The sequence below is a fragment of the Harpia harpyja genome, chromosome 1, assembly GCF_026419915.1.
Source record: "Harpia harpyja isolate bHarHar1 chromosome 1, bHarHar1 primary haplotype, whole genome shotgun sequence".
NCBI lineage: Eukaryota > Metazoa > Chordata > Aves > Accipitriformes > Accipitridae > Harpia > Harpia harpyja.
The window spans coordinates 83751293-83770225 of record NC_068940.1 but is presented as its reverse complement, the minus strand read 5'-3'; the positions used below and the strand labels follow the sequence as shown (position 1 = coordinate 83770225).

Here is an 18933-nt window from a genome sequence, read left to right as displayed (position 1 = left end):
AAAGAATTCATCATAAGTCAGAACAAAAATATTGATATGCAAAGAAAAAGAGTAACGTGAACAGGGACTGTCAGTTCATTAAGAGAAATGTGCCATTTAACGTGATATGAAATAATTGAGATAGCATTTTAAAGAGGTGATGGTTCTGTAACTTACAACATCATTTGTTTTGCCCCAGACAGTTTAAAACCTTACCTTACTGCAATACAGTCACTTTTTATCTACGTAATTTTAAATAATTTATGCAGGGTTTTTTCATTCCTTCTGGAGGACACAGGGCTGGATATATTAATATATTTATAGATGCACAATTCATACTGATGTAAATGAAAATCACACTTGCAGGTCTACTTGCATTAAGATGAGAATTTCCCCTGCAGCAATTGGCCTTCATGATAGCCAGAAGAGGTCAGGCAGTGCTTGTCTCAGTAATACTTAACACTTCTCCAGTGGTTTACATTTCCAAAGAGCTGTACAAATGTTAACTCCACATAGCTACCCTTATATATGTTACAAATAATCAAACTATGAGAGGTCAAGCAAAATGTTGAAAGACACAAAGGTACCAATATTAAAGTGGCAGATCAGGAATCAGCAGCTTTTTATCTGGGTGATGTGGGAACATTAACAACCATTTTGCATAGGGAGGAGATGCTGCTGCATGACTTTCGTGTTACATGGTAGGCAGAGTGACTGGTTAGATCTTCACCTTGGTAAAGGTGCCCAAGCTCTCCTCCAAGGTCATTTCAGCTTTTCACACCTTTAGCTGTTATGGCTTATAATATGTCAGATATTATAGCAATTTTTTCTGTGGTCATTGGAAATAAGGGAGAAGGAGATTTTCAGATGTCAGTTCTTTTATTGCCACCCACAGCCATGAACATACTCATATTCTTCTTATTGCAGCAATTTTTAAGTCACTCAGACATCGAATTTTTCAGTTATATTTGCTCTTGTGGCTATTATTTGCTTTTAAGGATATTGCGTTGCAGCGGCCTTTAAGTTAGATATTAACTGCAGTGTGTTGATTTGATTGTAAAAGCAGATACTGAGTATGAGGCACTAGAAGGGAAAAACTTTTTATGTCAGTACTGTCATTACTGATGTTAAGTTATGGACTCTTCAAGCAGGCTGGAAATTTGATTCAGCTTTGACTGTCTTGTAGACCTTAGGAAAAAAACTAAATTAAAAAAAAAAGGAATAAGAAAAAAAGGCAGTGGCTCACTGAAATGTACTTTATAAACACAAATGCCTAATGTTAGCTTCTTGAAACTTTGGCAATTCTTTGTCCATTCTATCTTATAGTGCTCAGGATGTGATGCTAAATGAGATGTGCTCACCTGTACTTAAAATTTGCTCATACATGCAAAGTTGAAATAGTTTAAATAAAACATGAAATGTTTCAAAGGTACTAATAATATGACAGTAGTATTTTGTCTGTGGTCAAAATACTATCAGGGATCCTTTGCTTGCAATCTACAAGTAGCTTTTATCAAGCATTGCATGGAGAAGTACATCTATAGTCCTTAAGTTAAATGAAAGGATAGATAAAAGAATGGCTTGGTTTCAGTGCTAATGAAGTTTCACTTGTTTTATTCAGTTATGATACAGGATTCAGCAATTCTGCTGACTTGGTAGGCTTCCATCTGTACATAATAGACTAGATTTGGTTGTGTAGCTCCAATTTTGCTGTCCTGGCAGTGGCATTTCAGTGTTTCAGTGTCACTGTAGAAAAAGATGCTGCATGAGGAACATTTGCTTTTTAACTACATATTTCCAGAATCATACTGTTAAGGCACAGCCTTAATGCTCTTCTAATGTAACTTTTTAAAAAATGAAATTGTCTGTTTTCATTTCTTCTTTTTCTGTGACAGAATTGTATTAAGAACTGATTAGGTGGCTCTGCAGGAATACAGATGCCTAATTACTGATGCAAAGTCAAATAATCATTTAGACCTAAGCATATTGGAATGTCTCTCACATAAAACTTTTCTTCTAAGATTTGTGATTCAGCTAATTTAAGATGACATATACAATAAATGAGTTTTGAGGAGCGATTCAATTGAACAGGTGAATCTGAGACTCCAGAGATTCCTGTTGTAAGACGTTGCTTCATAATATTGCTTTACAGAAGCAACAGTATTTACACAGGTCTTCTTAACGGTTTCACACTTGAAAGAAAAATGAAAATAATTTTAAAATTTAGTGAAATCTTTCAGTCTCCTATAGTTACTTTGTTCTTTGTTGTATCTCAAAAAGCTTTGAAATAATTGAGGATTTTTGGTTTTTTAGTTTTGTTAGTTTTGCACCAATGCCTGTACCATACTGTACTGATGTTTTCAGATCATTTTTCTCTGACTTAAGCCAGAGCAGGCAGGTGTGTTTTTAGATGCTGTGGGTGTTATCTAGTATGTGAACGTATGTACTAATGTGATAGCACATGCAAAACGTGCTGGAATTCTTCGGCAGAACAGCCAAGACAGTGTTTTACCTGCCATGAAGATACATAAGCTGCAGAGTATAACATATTGTAGCAATGAGAAAAATCAGCTGAGTATTTGTCCTATCTATAAATAGTCTAGCTCAAGTACTGGAAGCAGCTTGGATTAAACTCCATGATCACTAGAGAACCATTTGTGCCAGGCAGGGCAGCCATGGTTCAAAAGACGAGGCAGGAAAATGGAACAAATGCAGCTGCATCCTGCAGCATAGAAATGTATGCTTGGGTGGCACCTTAGCTGGAAAAGCAGGTACATCAAACGTAATTGCATTGGCTGTGCAGTATCAGGGGCCAGGAGTCGGTGGCTGGTAGTTGCAGAATTGTGCCGTTTATACATAACTCAGACTTTGTACTGTAAGAATTGACGGTTTCAATACACGTGGTGACAGTTTTTCAAATTCACAAATTCCACTCCTGCAGGGTAATGTCAAATGGCAGTGTTGTTTGATTTATAAATAAAATAGTTGTTAGATCTGCTTTTCAAAAGTACTGTTTGTTTGTAGATGTTAATGTTGTTCAAATACTTGTTTCTCCATGTAGCCCTGTTCTTGTTGAATTAACTATCCTAGACCAGTGCCTGGGATCTGATCTGTTTGTAAATAAATTTGCAGGTACTTGATTAGGCTTTTAGTAGTTGACCATGAGCTGAAGTATTCTCTTCATCAAAGTTCTCCAGATATTTTACTTCTAGATGGGAAATGGTGGATCAGCAAAATTGTAGTATCCCACTGGAATGAATCACTCCATAGAGTAACATCCCAGTGCTCATGCAGCTATCATTGCCTTTCATCAGTGTTCAGCACTCCACAGATTAACTGCACTGAGTTGTAGACCCCATTAATAGATGGAGAGAGCGGTATGCGTTTGCTGTGGCATCACCTTGTCACTGCCAGTGTAGTATGGTCAGTTAAGAAACAAAATTACCTGAGTGTAAACAACTGGCATTAGATGTTTGAATATAAAACTTTTGGTGAAACTTAGCTTTTGTGTTTCTGTTTGCATGACTCTGAATTACTACAGTAGCACCAAATTGTGCTTATTTAACAGTTCTTCAGCTGTCATATTTAATAGAACATTAAATTAGAAGGATTTAAAGGGTACTGCTGCCCTGTATATGAGGGGCTTGCATCTGGTATGTATTCAGTCCTCTTAGCACCCGAACAAAGGGGGAGGCAGTTTGTCTACATGATGGTTTTCTAAAAAAGATAAGTCTTCCACAGCACAGAGCAAGCATATTTATTTCTTTGCTGGTATATTGTATTTATCCTGTCTCATGCAATATGTCAAGTACCTACTGCACTTTTATCAAGTGCTAAGTTACTAAAGTACCAGTCGATAAGGGTTGGTTCATTTTTACTTGAACCCCAGATGGAGCCATCCAAAAATGGCTCTTGCAGTCCTGCTTTTAGTTGTTCAGATAAGCATCACAGTGAATTGTTGACTTCATACACGATAGCCTCCAGTAAGTTGTTAACTTCTGTGGTTGGTGCTTGATGGACTATTACACTTCATCAAATTGGACATCCATAGCTCTCAGTTTGTCTCCATACAACACTTTTCCCCTGGATCACTTTATTTCTTCTTTTTTGAATTCCTTTGATATTGTTAGGGGAAAATCCTAATGACAGTGAAACATTTATACCTCAAAACTGTAGGAAAGTGGTCTATTACCTTTCTTGTCTTGAGCAAGTTCATTGCTCATATGTCTTAAAAGTCCGCATATAATTTTTTTATTATTTTCTTCTAAACTCAAATCATTGTCCACTATTGGGCTTATTAATTCATAGCTGCTTCCCAGTTTTCTCTCTTTTTCTCAGGGAATATTAAAATATCCTCACATGCATTACCTCTCATTTTCAGTGAAAGATAATGAAAGTGAAAAGGCAATTTTCTGCCTGTTTGTCCTTTCTATAATGTCCTCCCTGCGCTCTGCAGATCTTCGCAATTTAAAACCATCTGTTAGTCGTTGTTGACTCTTTGCTTCAAACCTAATAACTTCACTGTGGAATAGTAATTCTGACATTTTCACTTACAGCCTTATTAGCAAAGTGGCGTGTTCATTCTGGGACGTTGTTAAGAGTAGAGGGCAACATCTTCATACAGGTTTTTTGTGAGACAATAAACTGAGGATCATTGAGTAAAAATCCAGAATCTGGAAAGCAAGATTTAAATCAGTCAACTGTTAGGGTATTGTGGGCACGTATACCATATCCATAATGAATCCAGGTCTTTTCAGTAATGCAGAAGTTATCTTTGATGTGAAATTGCTATCTGTCCTTGAGTTCCGTTAGCTTTTGCATCTGTGCGTGTTTCCAGTGTTGGTGCAGATTGTTTCTTTTTTTTTTCCTGCCCACACTGTTATTTTTCTGCTTCCAGGCTAGCAGAGGCAGTTTGAACATATTTGTGCTGACCCAGAAGGCCATGGGAATAGATATATTTTCCCAGAGTCAAAAATGGAATGTATATTTCTTTTGCATTTCCATACCACTTTTTGATTGGAACCAAATTTTTAGTTTGTTTCTTTCTGCTAATAGACAATGAATGAATTTGGCAGTCATTGTACATGTTCAGCATCAGTGGGCTTTTTCAAAATGTGTCAGAAATTTTTTATAAGGATTTTAAAGCAGGGAAATAAACAGCTTTATAACTAGGATGGCTTTCAGTCAAATTAATCAAAGGAGTCTTTTAATATACAACCAACAGCTGAGCTCATTCTCGTATCCCACTTTTCCACTGCCTTATGATCCTTTGGGTGGCTCAGGAGGCAGAGGAAAGAGGTGATGACGAAAGAGATGATGCTGGAGTTGTTGAAAAAAGAAAAATATTTTTCATGAGGGCTAGAGTCATTCTTTCTGGTAGCAGAAAAAATAGTTCTGCGTCTCCCCGTTCTGTAACTTGTGTTTGTCAAATTGACAGTTGAGTCCTATTCACAGACCAGAATAATTATTGTCTGTGTTACTGTAAGTGATTGTCTGAAGACATACATGAGAAAAGATTTACAGGGAAAAATAATCTTTTGTTAGAACAACTGATACAGCTGGAAAAAACAGACAGGCTGAGAGGCACACATGCCTTTTGCCTTACTTAATGCTCTCTGTCTCTTGAAGACTGACTCCTGCACACCAGTTTGGAAGACCAGTCATTGCTCAAGTGCATTTTGGGAATATTAATTGGGGAACCTAATTAGGCTCTCCCTGATAGTGGGTAACTTTTATAAATGAACAGCACTACAGTAATCTAGTGGCTGTATTAGGACTCAGGCATAGGACATTGTAGGTAATTCATCTTATTTGAAAGGAATTTAACTCGGATGCCCTGGTAAAGCTGCATCTTGGAGACAGACCCGTTCAGGTAAGCAGCAGAGGGAACTAAAGCCTGCAGGATGCTTTTGATTGCCGAGAACTGACTTCTGGGTTAGAGAGCTGACTGCTTCATTGAAGCAGTGTCGGTGTTTCCACCCATTTTACTTCTGGTTTGTTGTCATTCAGGTATTCACTGAATAAATATGCTTCTGTTGGAAAACAAGTAGCTGAGTAAACAGGTTAAGTGAAGTTGACAGTTCATTATCTACAATAGAATACATTAACAATATTTTAATATTGTTACTGCATCATAGTTATGGTTTTATAAGCCTTTTACCTCAAATTCTAGGTAATTGTTAAAATAAACAAAACGAGAGGCTAAAAAAGGAAGTACAAAAATAATCTGAATCAAGGAAAAACAGCAAAAAAACCTTTCTTTTTTTGCAATATGCCTTGCTAGAGCCCTTTTTGATATATCTAAATCAAAATAGTAAAGAGCTCAAGATTTAAGGTATAAGGGAAAAGGAAACCATGCACATGGTTGGCAAGCCCTTGTTTTTGCAAACGTGACTGGTTTCCTCATTTGCAGAATCATATTAGCTGTGAACAAAGGCTTCCTGATTGTTGTGTGAACTTCACTAGAAAGCTATCCTGCAGCTAAAGAGATATCAAATATTAATATTTGTGCTCATGTAGCCAAAGGTATGTGTACTGAATAGGTCTTGAGTCTGTATATAGCTGCGGCCTCTTGTAAAAGCCAAATACAATTTAGAAATTACAGTGATACATCAGTGCAATGTGTTTTGTCAATAACTGATGCTAGGTAAAATCAGATACAACCTCTGAGTCTGAGATAAAAGATAAGTCAGACAAAGCAGAGAAAATTGTATCTACCAAGGAAGGAAATATCCTCTTACTTTTTTTTTTGTTGTTTTTTTAAATTCAGAGTAGGAGGCAGCAGGTTTTGTGTGTTAAAGACATATACATACATAAGGCATAGATCATTCACTCTGTATTTTAAGTACAGGGCATTGCAGGGTATCCTGAGCTGTTGTTTAATGAATGAGTTAAAAGAAAGTTGTGGTTTGCATCAAGTACAGGTAGATGCTGTTGTGCAAGCCTTGCAGTATGTAATGCATCAGAACAGTTTCTTCTTTCAGTTTGAATAAATAATGGCCATAGAAGTAAGTGTCTGGAGAACATTAAACAGTGTCTGTTCTTCCCATAATTACACACAAGTTCCCCAGTGGGTCTGATGACTTTTAATAACTGGGCCTTATGCTTGGCTTCCTTCTCTCAAAAGAAGGCTGCAACAGCAGGATACATGTTGACCTTTTATCTTTCAGAAGACACAGGAACTGGAGGGGAGTTCACTGCTTGTCAGGAGGTCCTCCCTCTACCTTCCCAGGCAAAAAAGTGCTCAAGCAGCAGTATGTAAATATTGGGTACTCACCTAGTGATCTCGATTTACCTTTTGGCTTTACGCACACTGCCCATTAAGGTTTGAAGTTTTGATGATCCCCCATAAGCTCTGTCTTTTTAAAATGAGATTGTCGCTCTTCCTGTAGTGTAACCATGGAAACAGACAGGGAACCCTTAAAGAAAGTGATCGAACACGCTGTGCTAATTAATCCTACCCTTCAGTTTTCTTTCAGTTGAAGGATGTGGTTAAATAAATTTTGCATGAGTAAGCATATTTGGATGTGCAAAAGGATATAAAATATGTAGCAAATTTTCTTGCAGAAGGATATCTGAAAAAAAACCCCAACCCAACCTGGTAACTGTCATCTATTTGCATCTGGAGCATCAAGACAAGAAATGCAGTATCTTGTTAGTGTTCCACGTATATATTTTGATAGCATTCTTTTTAAACTGTAAATATATCTGAAAGATGAAGATATTTTTTCATGCTGTAAGTGTGATAAGAGACATTTGCATTAATTTTGAGTCTTCAAGTGAAAGTGTTCATAATTGCAAATGCCTTCTTTGTGCAGAGTGTTATTCAGAAAAAGCAAACTTTGCTCCTTCCCTGAGAGAAAGCAGGTCCTCCAAGGCATTAGCCTAATTCAGGTCATTTCAGTTCTGCACAGGGGGAGTGATTGACTGAACAGCAGGACTGTGCCAAATTTTCCTCTGCCAAATTTTAGCCTTTGTGAGTATTTCTCTCGATTGTTCCCTCCTGCTTTCCATTGGGCCATTTAGTTTCCAAAGTAGTGATGTGCCCAACTAGGAAACCAGCTGGCCACAACTTAAAACATATGGCCTGTACCTGTACACCTCTTACACCTGGCGATGCTGTCTGATGCCAGTGTATGGCCTCAACTTGCTTGTACAAATTAAGGTTTTGTTTATAACTTTCTCCATTTCAGTAATGATCCTCTTATAACTGAGAAACCAGATGTAGCAGTTAACCTTAAATGAGGCTTTCATGGTGTTTTGGGAGTGAAGAGCAGATTAAAGAAAAACATTTAGTTGTCCAACAGGCTGGGATTAGCCCAAAAGGGCCATCCTTTGAAAATCGAATGGATTTTAGTTACCCTGGAACAAATTAGAGGTGGAGGAGATCTCGAAGCAGTGGGCTGAGGAAACAGGATGGGTGGCAGTCCCAGCAGGATGGGAAGACTGGTTCTGTGCTGAATGGTCACACAGGAGGAGGAAAGGTGTGCTTGGGCTGACTATAGCACTAGCAAAGTTCCATCCTGGCCAGTAAAGTGGCAGAAACTGGCAGGCAAGCATGGATATTGTATTATTTGCAGTATGATTTCTGGTAGGGCAAGTTGAATACTCATTCCTCCCTACATGGGAGATTTCTTGAATGTATGGATCAAAGACTTTGTGTCATGGAAACCTGAGTTTATTCTTCACCCCACAAGCTCTAAAGTTTTTTGACAGTTTTCCCCAAATCACATGATGTTGCTGGCTTCTTAAAAATGCCTTTTCCTTGTCTGCCTATGCCTTTTGTCTTAGCAAAGCTAGCTAGAAGATTAGAGAGGAAGTTGTTTGCAGCCAAATTCAGTCTTCCTCAGGCAAGGCTCAGACACACAAAGAAGGATGGAGGCATTCACCATCCAGGCTTCTCAAACACTTTCATAATGTTTATTTAGCTTAATAATAGTAGGTCCATATCCACAAGTTCAGGGACTACTGTTTCAGTTTAGTCACGTGGGATGTAGGTGCTCAGACTAGAAATAAAAACTGTTCACCAGTTAGAGCACTGGGTGGTTTCTGATATCGTAGAAGCAAAAACATTACTCTGGAGGTGGAGGCACTGCACAGCGTGTGATGTGACCTCTCCTCTGGCCTCTTCAGGGCTGTATGTGACCAACCCTGAGTTGTCCGTGTAAGCCAGGTTATTCATCAAGCTGGTGGCCAGGTGCACAAACGTAAAAGAGATGGAGGTCTGAAAACTTTAAAAAAATTGGTTATTCATATTTGAAATGTAATTTTTTTTAGAAGAAGTTCTGGCATACAAGTCAAATTATTCCCCTACACTGGTCTAATTGCTGTAATCAGCTGATAATGCAATCTACTGGCAAGATTTGCCATCATTACTATGGAGATATATTCACTGAGATTAACTGTTCTTAAATAGCTTCTCCAGTGTATTAAGAATAAAGATGCAGAGGACTCTCATCTGCACTCTTACGTGAATTCTCATGTTGCATATTTCTTTCTGAGTGTATGACTTTGCTTTTTGGTTTTTGTAAGGTATAAGACATGACCTTCTGTTTTAGTAATTTCATTTGTTTTGTGAAAGGGAAATCAGTAATTCTTTGTTTAGGAAGACACAAAAAACCCAGTAGCACATTCTTCTCATTTCCGTTACTTGTGCATGTCCAGTGTTCTTGGCAAGGGAGTGGATGGTCTCAGGGCAGTAACTAGGAGCAGATTATTTGAAAAAGGTGTTTGCAGGCCCGTGATGGGAAGTCACCATGGGCCTGAAAATCTTCCTGGAGGAGAGAGGCTTCTGTAGGAGAACTGTTAGAAAAGTACACTCTTCTGCTGTTTTTTAGCATGAGGGTCTCTCCTAAAATCTTTCCAATTTTACATGAGATAGAGCATGGTTATGTAGTAATGTGAATCATTTTAAATTACTTACAAGCTTAAAAGACAATTATTGTAAATAGTATATCTTTAGTAGGCCACAGATTTAATTGAAATGATTTCTGCTTCTGAGATTGGTGCACTGCCAATATACATTTGTTGAGAGAGAAGAATTTTGGACATCGTTTTCTGATGTATTACTGCAATATTAATATTTATTTGAATGGCAATGTGTAAGAGTGTACTGCTTTCAAATATAAACTTGAATAAGCAGGCTGGGGTTTGCAGTGTAAACTGTGGAACGTTTCCTTAGGCTCCCCTAAAAAACCCAGATTTCAGCTGTGGCACTATTTGTCTGGGAGTTTCCTTTTCATTTCCTTTTTCTGAATAACATTGATATGAAAGACTATCGATGCCTAAGGATGAGCAGTTAATGGAAATGAAAATCTTTGTTTATTTGTCTTTCATTTAGGTATGCCACAATGTATCTTTGCATTTCTCCTGGGCCTGTGGTTGTCATTATGAAAAACATATTTTATTATTCCTTCATAATATTCACAGCTCTGTTCAGCCAGGTGTTAAATGATACATGCTACCATGTTCTTTCATTAAGAAACTTATTCCAATACTAGAAGAAAAAACACTTGCAACATGCCGTCATGTTATGTGACGTGTGCTCATATATCCTTTTAGGATCATAACTATACAGTAAACAATTTCTTTGGTTTGTTTGCATTAATTTGTTTGTATTTACCCCACAGGTCTTGCAAGAGCTAAATCAGTTCCCAGCCATACATATTCCAATGAAGTCGTAACCCTATGGTACAGGCCTCCAGATGTCCTTCTGGGATCAACAGAATATTCCACATGCCTTGACATGTGGTAAGTATAGAATCCTTACACAAGATTCTGTGTAGGTGCTTTAGCTTTGATTTTTTTTTTAGATGTGTAAAACAAATATGTAGTGAGATCAATGGTACAGGTTAAAAAACTTGTGTGTAGTAATCTGTGTGGTTCACTCAGTATCTCCCTAAAGGGATCCCCTTTTGCCACCCCACCGGTTGGCAGCTGGTACCTGCTGTTGACACACCACTAGAAGAGCCATTGGTGCTTTGCAAGAGACTGAGTTGTTGATTGACTTTTGTAGTCTTAATGTGGTACTTTGATGTGATATGATACTTGTTTTGCAGAAGATAGGCTTTCACCATGCCCAGCTGTAGCAGGGACAAAACTGGGATTCTCTGGATGTGAGAATACAGCCTCAGTTCTTAATCTGCTGTACTTGTTAGCGGTAGATCAGTGTGTGACACATCACTGAATAGTTTTCTTTCAAACCTACAGATTTTATTTAGACCTGCAGGTTTGAAAGGGCAGTTTGATGCATACAATATATGGCACCTTGCTTGCTCCTTTTTGATAACGTCATTTAGTCCTGTGTTGAACAAAGATGATGGTTGGTTTTTTGACTGTTAGAAACCAAGGTGGAGGTTCTTCGTTTATCCTGTAGGTTTTGAGGTCACAGGATCTCTGTAATCTGTACAAATTCTGTAACTGGTAAGAGCTTCAACTGTGTTAGCAGAAGCAATGCATGCTGATTCAAGAAACAGAAATGTGAAAAAAAGATTTTTTCCCTTACGTAGAAAGTCTCATGCTCTGGAAGATGTTAATCTTTTTTTAATATCTATTTGACTTTTTAAATCTATACAACTCATTTCATTTGAGGAAAAAAATACACTGGACAAGTTTCAGAAAAATAGAATGATTTTTTTGTAGTTTGCTGAAATATCTTTAACACAGACAACCTAAATTTAGAATTACGTTAAAATCTAGAGGTAACTGTAAGATAAGGTTAAAAGGACCTTATGTTTTCATATAGTGGGTGAATAATATTTGTCAAGGTAATCTTGCAGCATAGTGCTGAAGCTGATGACCTAGCAGGAATATTTTTTTGCTGAGGAAGGAAACTAAGCATGACTAGGTTGTATTTAGTCCTGTAGCTGAGATCAGAGAATGTGGGATGAAAAGCTGTGTTTTCCTGAAAATCTCATCTAATTTTTCCCTGTGGCACTGGTAGGTCTTGACTCCTGGGGCCAGCAGTTAGAAGCTGCAGGATTCTTTCATTCGAAGGTGTTACAGAGTATAAATACTGGAATATCTAATACTGAAGAGAGTGTTTAATATAACTGGGCCTCTGACTGCTCTAGTTCCTTGAACTGTAAGGGTAGGTAAACCAAGAGGCAGGAAAGGGAGGGTGAGCAAACTTCTCCAAATGTGAACGTTGTGATAGTGCAACTGCACCAGAGAGCCAAAGGCAGTACCTTCTATATCAGCTGTCTGGTTTTCTTCAAACCATTCTTCACCTTACAGATGTAAAATAATTTCCCCCTGCATCTCAGCTTCTCATCTATCCTAAAACTGTCCTCTTTTCCCAAAGCTCAGGTTCAACGTGGGGTCTTCACAATCTGTATGCAATCTCTGCATCCCATCTGCTCCTGATGTTTTGCAGTCACCTCTTTTCCAAGGTACACCTCTGACACTCTCAGCAAGAAGCTCGACTTGCTTGGGGTGAGGCAGGACAACTGTGTCAGAGGATGGGAATAGCTGGGAGACATTAATAGTTCTTTCTGCTCATCTTATAGTTCAGCCTACATGTGTTCAGTTCTTGAGAGTCCCACATCTTTGTGTACCTGTGTACATGCATGTCTCAATTTGTGAAGTACAAAGAGAATGAAAGAATACAGGGAAATGGCTGAAGAAAATTTTTAAATGCTTTAATAGAGCAAACTGCTCAAAAAGTCCTCTAAAATGTTTTTTTAGTCAAAAGAGACATTGGAATTTTTTTTTTTTTTTTACCAATTAAAAAAATTATTGCACTTTGAAATTAAGGTGGGGTCTTTTTTTTTTTTTTTTTACACTGAACAAAAGATTTAAAAACATTTTTGATTCTCACTGAAACTTTTTCCATAAAGAAAAATGGTTCACTCAAAAGTTCAATAGCTTGTCAAAAGTAGATCTTTTAACATTCCTCCCAATAATGATTTTAGTAAAAGAGCTATTAAAAAGTCCAGGCAAACTATGTGGTGTTACCGCGATAGAGATCAAATTAAGCCATGCAGCTAATAGAAGCATTTTAAACATACTATAAATACGGACAGAGCATTTATTTCATAATTATATGTTTATATTAAAATTACATGGACAACAGGGAAGATCAAGGAATGACTTAAAATGCCACTTCAGCAATCCAGGTCATTATTTTGTGTCCTGACAAAAATGATGCAAGAGTATTGGGGAAGAACACAATAATTACATCTTCAATGATATCAATAAATGACGTCTTTTTGCACAGAGCATTTCATATAGGTCTAAAAAAGACCCAGGTGCTCGGGGATAGAGGTGGTGAGTTCTGTTTCAAATGAAAAAAGACGTCATACTGCTCTCATGCTAGATTTGTAGCCCTTACAAAATTTTTGCTGCCCTGTACAAACTGGAGAACTACAAAAAGCTTAGAAAAAAGCCCTAGTAATACAGTTTCTTTCACATGGCAGGAATTTATGTAGAGGCTTAGCTACTGCCACATCAGGAATCAGATTAGAGCAAATGTATATTGTGTGTGACAGAAGAGCTTTAAGTTTTTACTTTTATGCTTTGCTGGGTTATCTGAGACAGTGCTTCCAGTTTGATTGTGAGAGATATAGTTGCAAGTTAAGGTCACTTACACTTATTTGGCACATCTAACAGTGAGCTCTGCTGGAGCACAAGCAGGCTTGGGGCTTTATTTATACAACGATTGTACATAGCTGGGCTGTAATTACATTAAAACCACTTAGTGGCTTCCCAGAGTGGGAGGAAGGGAGATGGGGAGAAACCCACCTACCATCAGATTCCAAGATAATTTGGTAATTTATTATCAAAAGTGTGGTTGTAGCATTAGCATTTTTATGCAAATACTGGCATTATGTCATTATGGCAGATAGAGTGTGCACTCCTGTGTCCTTACTGATGATCTACATGATGACAAAACTAGGCAGCCACTTCACTAAATATTTAAATAATGTTGAGGTAGAAAGCACAGCTGTTTCTTCCATTTAGAAAAAAAAAAAAAAGACACAGGTGCTTTGCTATAGCCATGATAAATGACATTCCGTTCCTTGGGAACCACCATGAAAAGTGGGGCTCCTACTGAGTAGAAGACCAGCTGCATGAGAAAAGAGTCCAAATATTAACCACTGGACAGTGGCTGGGAAGCAGGTGGCAGAGGCTGCAGGCTATTTTTACACTTAGTTTGCCAGTGTAGGGCATTAGGATAGTAACTAAAAGCTAATGATCCACATGCAATGTTACATTCTCCTGCATTCTTTTTTAAATAGCCACTGGCAATAAAATAATATTAATGAAGACGTAAATGCATTAGTGGTGTCAGGCTGGTGATGGAAATCAATGTGGTGGGCTTTGTGATTTACTGCTGACAGCATTTGATACAGCGGCATTGTGTGAATATATTATACTACCCATGACTGCATCAAAGAGTTGTGATAACCTTTGATATACCTTTTTTTTTTTCCCCTCTTGATGAGGACTTACTAGTAGCTAGGAAAATGACTTTGCATTGCCTCTGGTGTAACTTGTCCTAATTCTTGAATTTTACAGTTCTTTGAAAGTCAATGCAAGGAAAATAAGCTTCAATACATAAAGGGTTTATGTATTACTAAAACCCATATATAAGTAATACAGAAACATAGGGAAAAAATCCCCAAATGAACCTATTCTATTTCTCCCTTACAGGGAGAATACAGTATTAGTAAATGAAGCAATTTAAACAGGTTATTAAATTCTTTTTGATTCTGGTAATGCATGTACTGCTACATCTGGGTTGCTTACATCAAGAAGTCACTAGGGATATTTTATTTTGAACTGCAGCTGGCTTTAAACTGTGTTTGCTAACAGCTGGCAATTTTTTTCATATCCTGTTGTTTTGCTTTTAAAAAATACACTCTTAGTGACAGTTCAGGTAACCTAAGAAGTTATGGGCTGTGATATATTTTAAATTCACTTTTATTAACTAACAGCAGCTATGTTTAGTGCTGCGGAAGAAATCACTTAAAACTAGGCCAGTCAAATGTTATGAAATTGCTCATTAAATCACTGTTATTTGACTTTGTAACATCTGGATTGATATACATGATTTCAAATCTGATCTTAATTTAGGGAAAGCTCTTCATACAGAGTTTTTCTATCCTATTGTTAGAAAAATAAATGCTATTTTTCAGGAACACACCACTTTCCGCACATAGCCTGCTCCAAGTGCAGATTTGAGTGCTTACTGTAATTCCACGCATGCTTTCATGAATATTTGACCAATGAAGACCTATGACAGTAATTAAGATATTTATTAAACAAAAATGGATCTTGTGTTAGACACAGGTGCACCAAATTATGTTTTTACACAGGGGCATTAGAAAGGCATCTTTATCCTGTATCTGCTGTAAACAGTTTGCAGAGAGAGAAATCCAAGAGCAGGAGTCCCAGTATGCCCTGAAAAATTACTGCTTGGGGCTTGAGAGAGAAAACAGTGCAGGGTAAATTAGTTCTTTTGCCCTTGATGTTCTTTATGATTATGACTTCCACTCCAAAGAAATGCTGATCTGTAGGATTAGGATACTAAGGTGAGGATATTGCAGTAACTATCAAGGTATTGTTAATAAAACTTCTCTCATTGTCAGTGAGTTCTTCAAAAGTTTTATCAGCTGAATTAGCTTTTATTGGAAAATTCTCATAGCGTCAAATTCATAGAAACACCATGTGTGAGGAAACCGTCTTGGTCTGTAGTTATTGGAAGGGCATTTCAGTTCCTGTCTAAAAACTACTTTTATCCATTTGGAACATCAGATTTACTATCACTTTTCCACTGCTAGAAATACATTTCATATGTGTCAGGAAAGTACCTTATAAAGGTATCTGGATCCAGAAAAGAAAACCAGGAATAATATGTTCAACAGGAAGATATCTCATGGCAAAATGTTGCTCAAATTTGAAGATTATTTTGTTGAGCTTTTTTTGCATTCTGGTTTTACAGAACAAGTGAGTAATAGAAAGATCTTGCAAAAAAGGGATCATGTACATTTTAATCCTTCACGAATATAATATTAATATAGGAACTGAGCATTGCTACAGAGAGTTGGGTCACAAAACAAATTTCTGGAGCTTTTATTTCTAGGTAGTTCAGTGAGGCAGGCAAGAACGTGAGCACTCAATTCAGTTGTAATTACAGTTGCTTCAAGACTGACTGTAAAGAAATATTTTGAACTATCATACTTCCAAGTAACTTATTTTTCATTCTTTGCATCTGCTTTTTGCAGAAGTTTTAATGTTGTTCTTTGTCATCATGGAAAGGAATTTTTCCTTCACTCATTTACTTCTCATGTGAGAACTGTAATCTGTTTGCCTTATTGCCCCTATTCTTTGATCAGACTGTATCTCCCATCTTATGTTACTTTTAACATAAGTGCTGGTTTTGGCGGGGATAGAGTAATTTTCTTCATAGTATAATGCTACATAAGAAAATAAATAAATAAATAAAAACCCAAACAAAAAAACCCAACAAAAAAAACCCCAAAACAAAACCACCAATAAACCCCCCAAGAAAAGACAAGTGATGCACAATGCAATTGCTCACCACCCACTGACTGATGCCGAAGCAGCGATGGGTCCGTCCCAGCCAACTCCCCCCAGTCTATATACTGAGCATGATGTTCTGTGGTATGGAGTATCCCTTTGGCTAGTTTGGGTCAGCTCTCCTGGCCATGCTCCCTCCCAGCTTCTTGTACACCTGCTTGCTGGCAGAGCATGGGAAACCGAAAAATCCTTAACTTATCCTAAGCGCTACGTAGCAACAACTAAAACATCAGTGTGTTATCAACTTTATTCTCACACTAAATCCAAAACACACTGTACCAGCTACGAAGAAGAAAACTCTATCCCAGCTGAAACCAGGACAACATACAAAAGTGGAGTGGTCATGAAAGACAAATTCCAACCAAGTTCAGCATCTGTGGGTATTCTGGCAGTGTGCCACTGTAGAATTGAATCTGATTTTGGTCAATTAAGGAGACAAAAGTCTCTTGCTTTTCATTCCTTTCCCCCAAAATTTGTTTTCATAGTTCTGTTCATAAGTAGGATCATATAGGAACGTGACTTTTCTTCTGAATAAATGAGACAAGATAAAAATCTTTGTGCCCTTCCAGCTTGTTGCATATTACTAGTGGATTTTATGGTAGAGGTTCCAGTATTACCTCTGGGTGACAAATCTGTAAAAAAACAAGTAGTTGGGTTTTGAGGGGTGTATGTGTGGGGTTTAGTTGGGTTTTGTGTTGTTTTTAAATTCTGATGTATTTAACAGTACAAACAGCATGTAGTTTGGGAAACTTGAATGAAAACTCTACTGTTCCTTTGAATTTCAGAAGTCTCACTAGGAAGATGGCTGGAAGCACTTACTTTGTTTTCATAAAATGCCTTCCCCCTCTGAAGCCAAATCCTGCACGCTGAAAACAGGCTTCATGACCAGACAGAAACCTTATGTGAAGACCCAGCACAGGTCTTCACTATGAAGAACTTTCTGAATGTTATCACCTACACTGAGCCTGCTAGAAAGCAGATCTGTTCAGGGCAGAAAGTTCAACAGTTTAAAACATATATAGTAAGCATATAGGCTTTCTAGTTGTGATTTAAGTATAAACTAGAACTTGGTTTGGAAACAACTCCTCATTTCAGTGTGTCTCTGTAGTCTCTTAGGGATCCGTCAAGAAAAGTCGGAATTTTAACTGAAGGAAACAACCCTAATAATCTTTTATAGATTATGCCTCACCAAAGCTTTTATGTTTTTATTTGTTGGGTTTTTTTGTTGTTGGTTTTTTTTTTTACAGTATTCAAGGACAGACAGGCTGGAGATTCTTCTTGTCACAATAAGGATCTTTGTTACATGGAGAAAGGGATGTGAATTCTTGAACAAAAAATATAAAACCAACCCACCAGTAAGCAAGTTAATTTTAAGGGAATACCCTCTTGAATTCTAAAAGCTGTGCAGGAAAAGAAAAGCAGTTTCCTGAGACATCCAACTTCATTTTTACATGCTCATTTACTATGTCAGTTCAAATGCAAAAGTAACTCATTTAGCTGTGCTATTAAACTCTTACTCCATATAAAGCTGTATGGTGACAGCCAGAGTCCCAGGAAATTAAGCTGAACAATAGAAGAGCAATATGAGTTGGTATGGCCACATATGGTCTCATCAATACATCAATAGGTTTAGTCACGCTTTTTGTCATCAGAGGGTAAGCCACCCATTTCAACATTAAATGGCTGTCACTTTTACTTTGCAAGGTTATCCTATGCCATTCCATTGGAAAGATCTCTGAACGAAGATACAGCATTTGGCTTATTTATTCAAAATCAGAAGTCCTATAAAGAGAGTAGGAAAATCAGAATTGAATACACTGAAATATGTTAGGCTAATGTTTTTCTGTGACAAATTATTTCTCAAGTGCTGCCTGAAAATGTCATTGTATGCTGAGTGTGCACAAATTATACATAAATAACATACCGTTGGAGATGCACGCACATTAGAGCCAAGTTAATTTGTTGTATTTCATATTTCAAGGCTTAATCTTTGCATCATAGAAACTGGAGATGGGAGTGATCTGTGAGATCATCTTATCCACCCTACTGTTAATGCAAGTCTGTTTGCTGAAGAATATTCTTAAGTGTTTCAGCTTGTCTAATTTTACACAACTGTTAACTGTGGGGTTTCAAGTCCATTGGGAGGCTGGGGTATAGCACAATCATTAAGTGTATTTCTCTAACACTCACCCTAAAATTTTTATTTCCTAAAGGCATTCTGCTATTTCTAGTTACGCTATTTTGGATCTACCTACGGTTCTGGGAACCATTAAAATCCTAATCAGTTTTTCCCTGTTCTTCATTTTGCATAATTTTAAATACAGAGTCATCACATTCTCCCTGTCCTCTGTGTTTTCTTGTAGCCAAGAATGACATTGTTCTCTTAGTTTTTCCTTACAAACCAGTTCTTCT

At 37.4% G+C, this 18933-nt stretch overlaps 1 protein-coding gene across 5 annotated transcripts in view; it reads left to right on the top strand.

Moving 5' to 3' along the window:
- The window catches only part of CDK14 (cyclin dependent kinase 14), a 330724-nt gene that overhangs the window by 178949 nt on the left and 132842 nt on the right, over nucleotides 1-18933 (top strand). For all 5 annotated transcript variants that reach the window (XM_052802555.1, XM_052802583.1, XM_052802574.1 and 2 more), the window contains one exon: nucleotides 10608-10728. In XM_052802555.1, the coding sequence (XP_052658515.1) occupies nucleotides 10608-10728 (121 nt within the window). The remainder of the gene's footprint in view (nucleotides 1-10607; nucleotides 10729-18933) is intronic.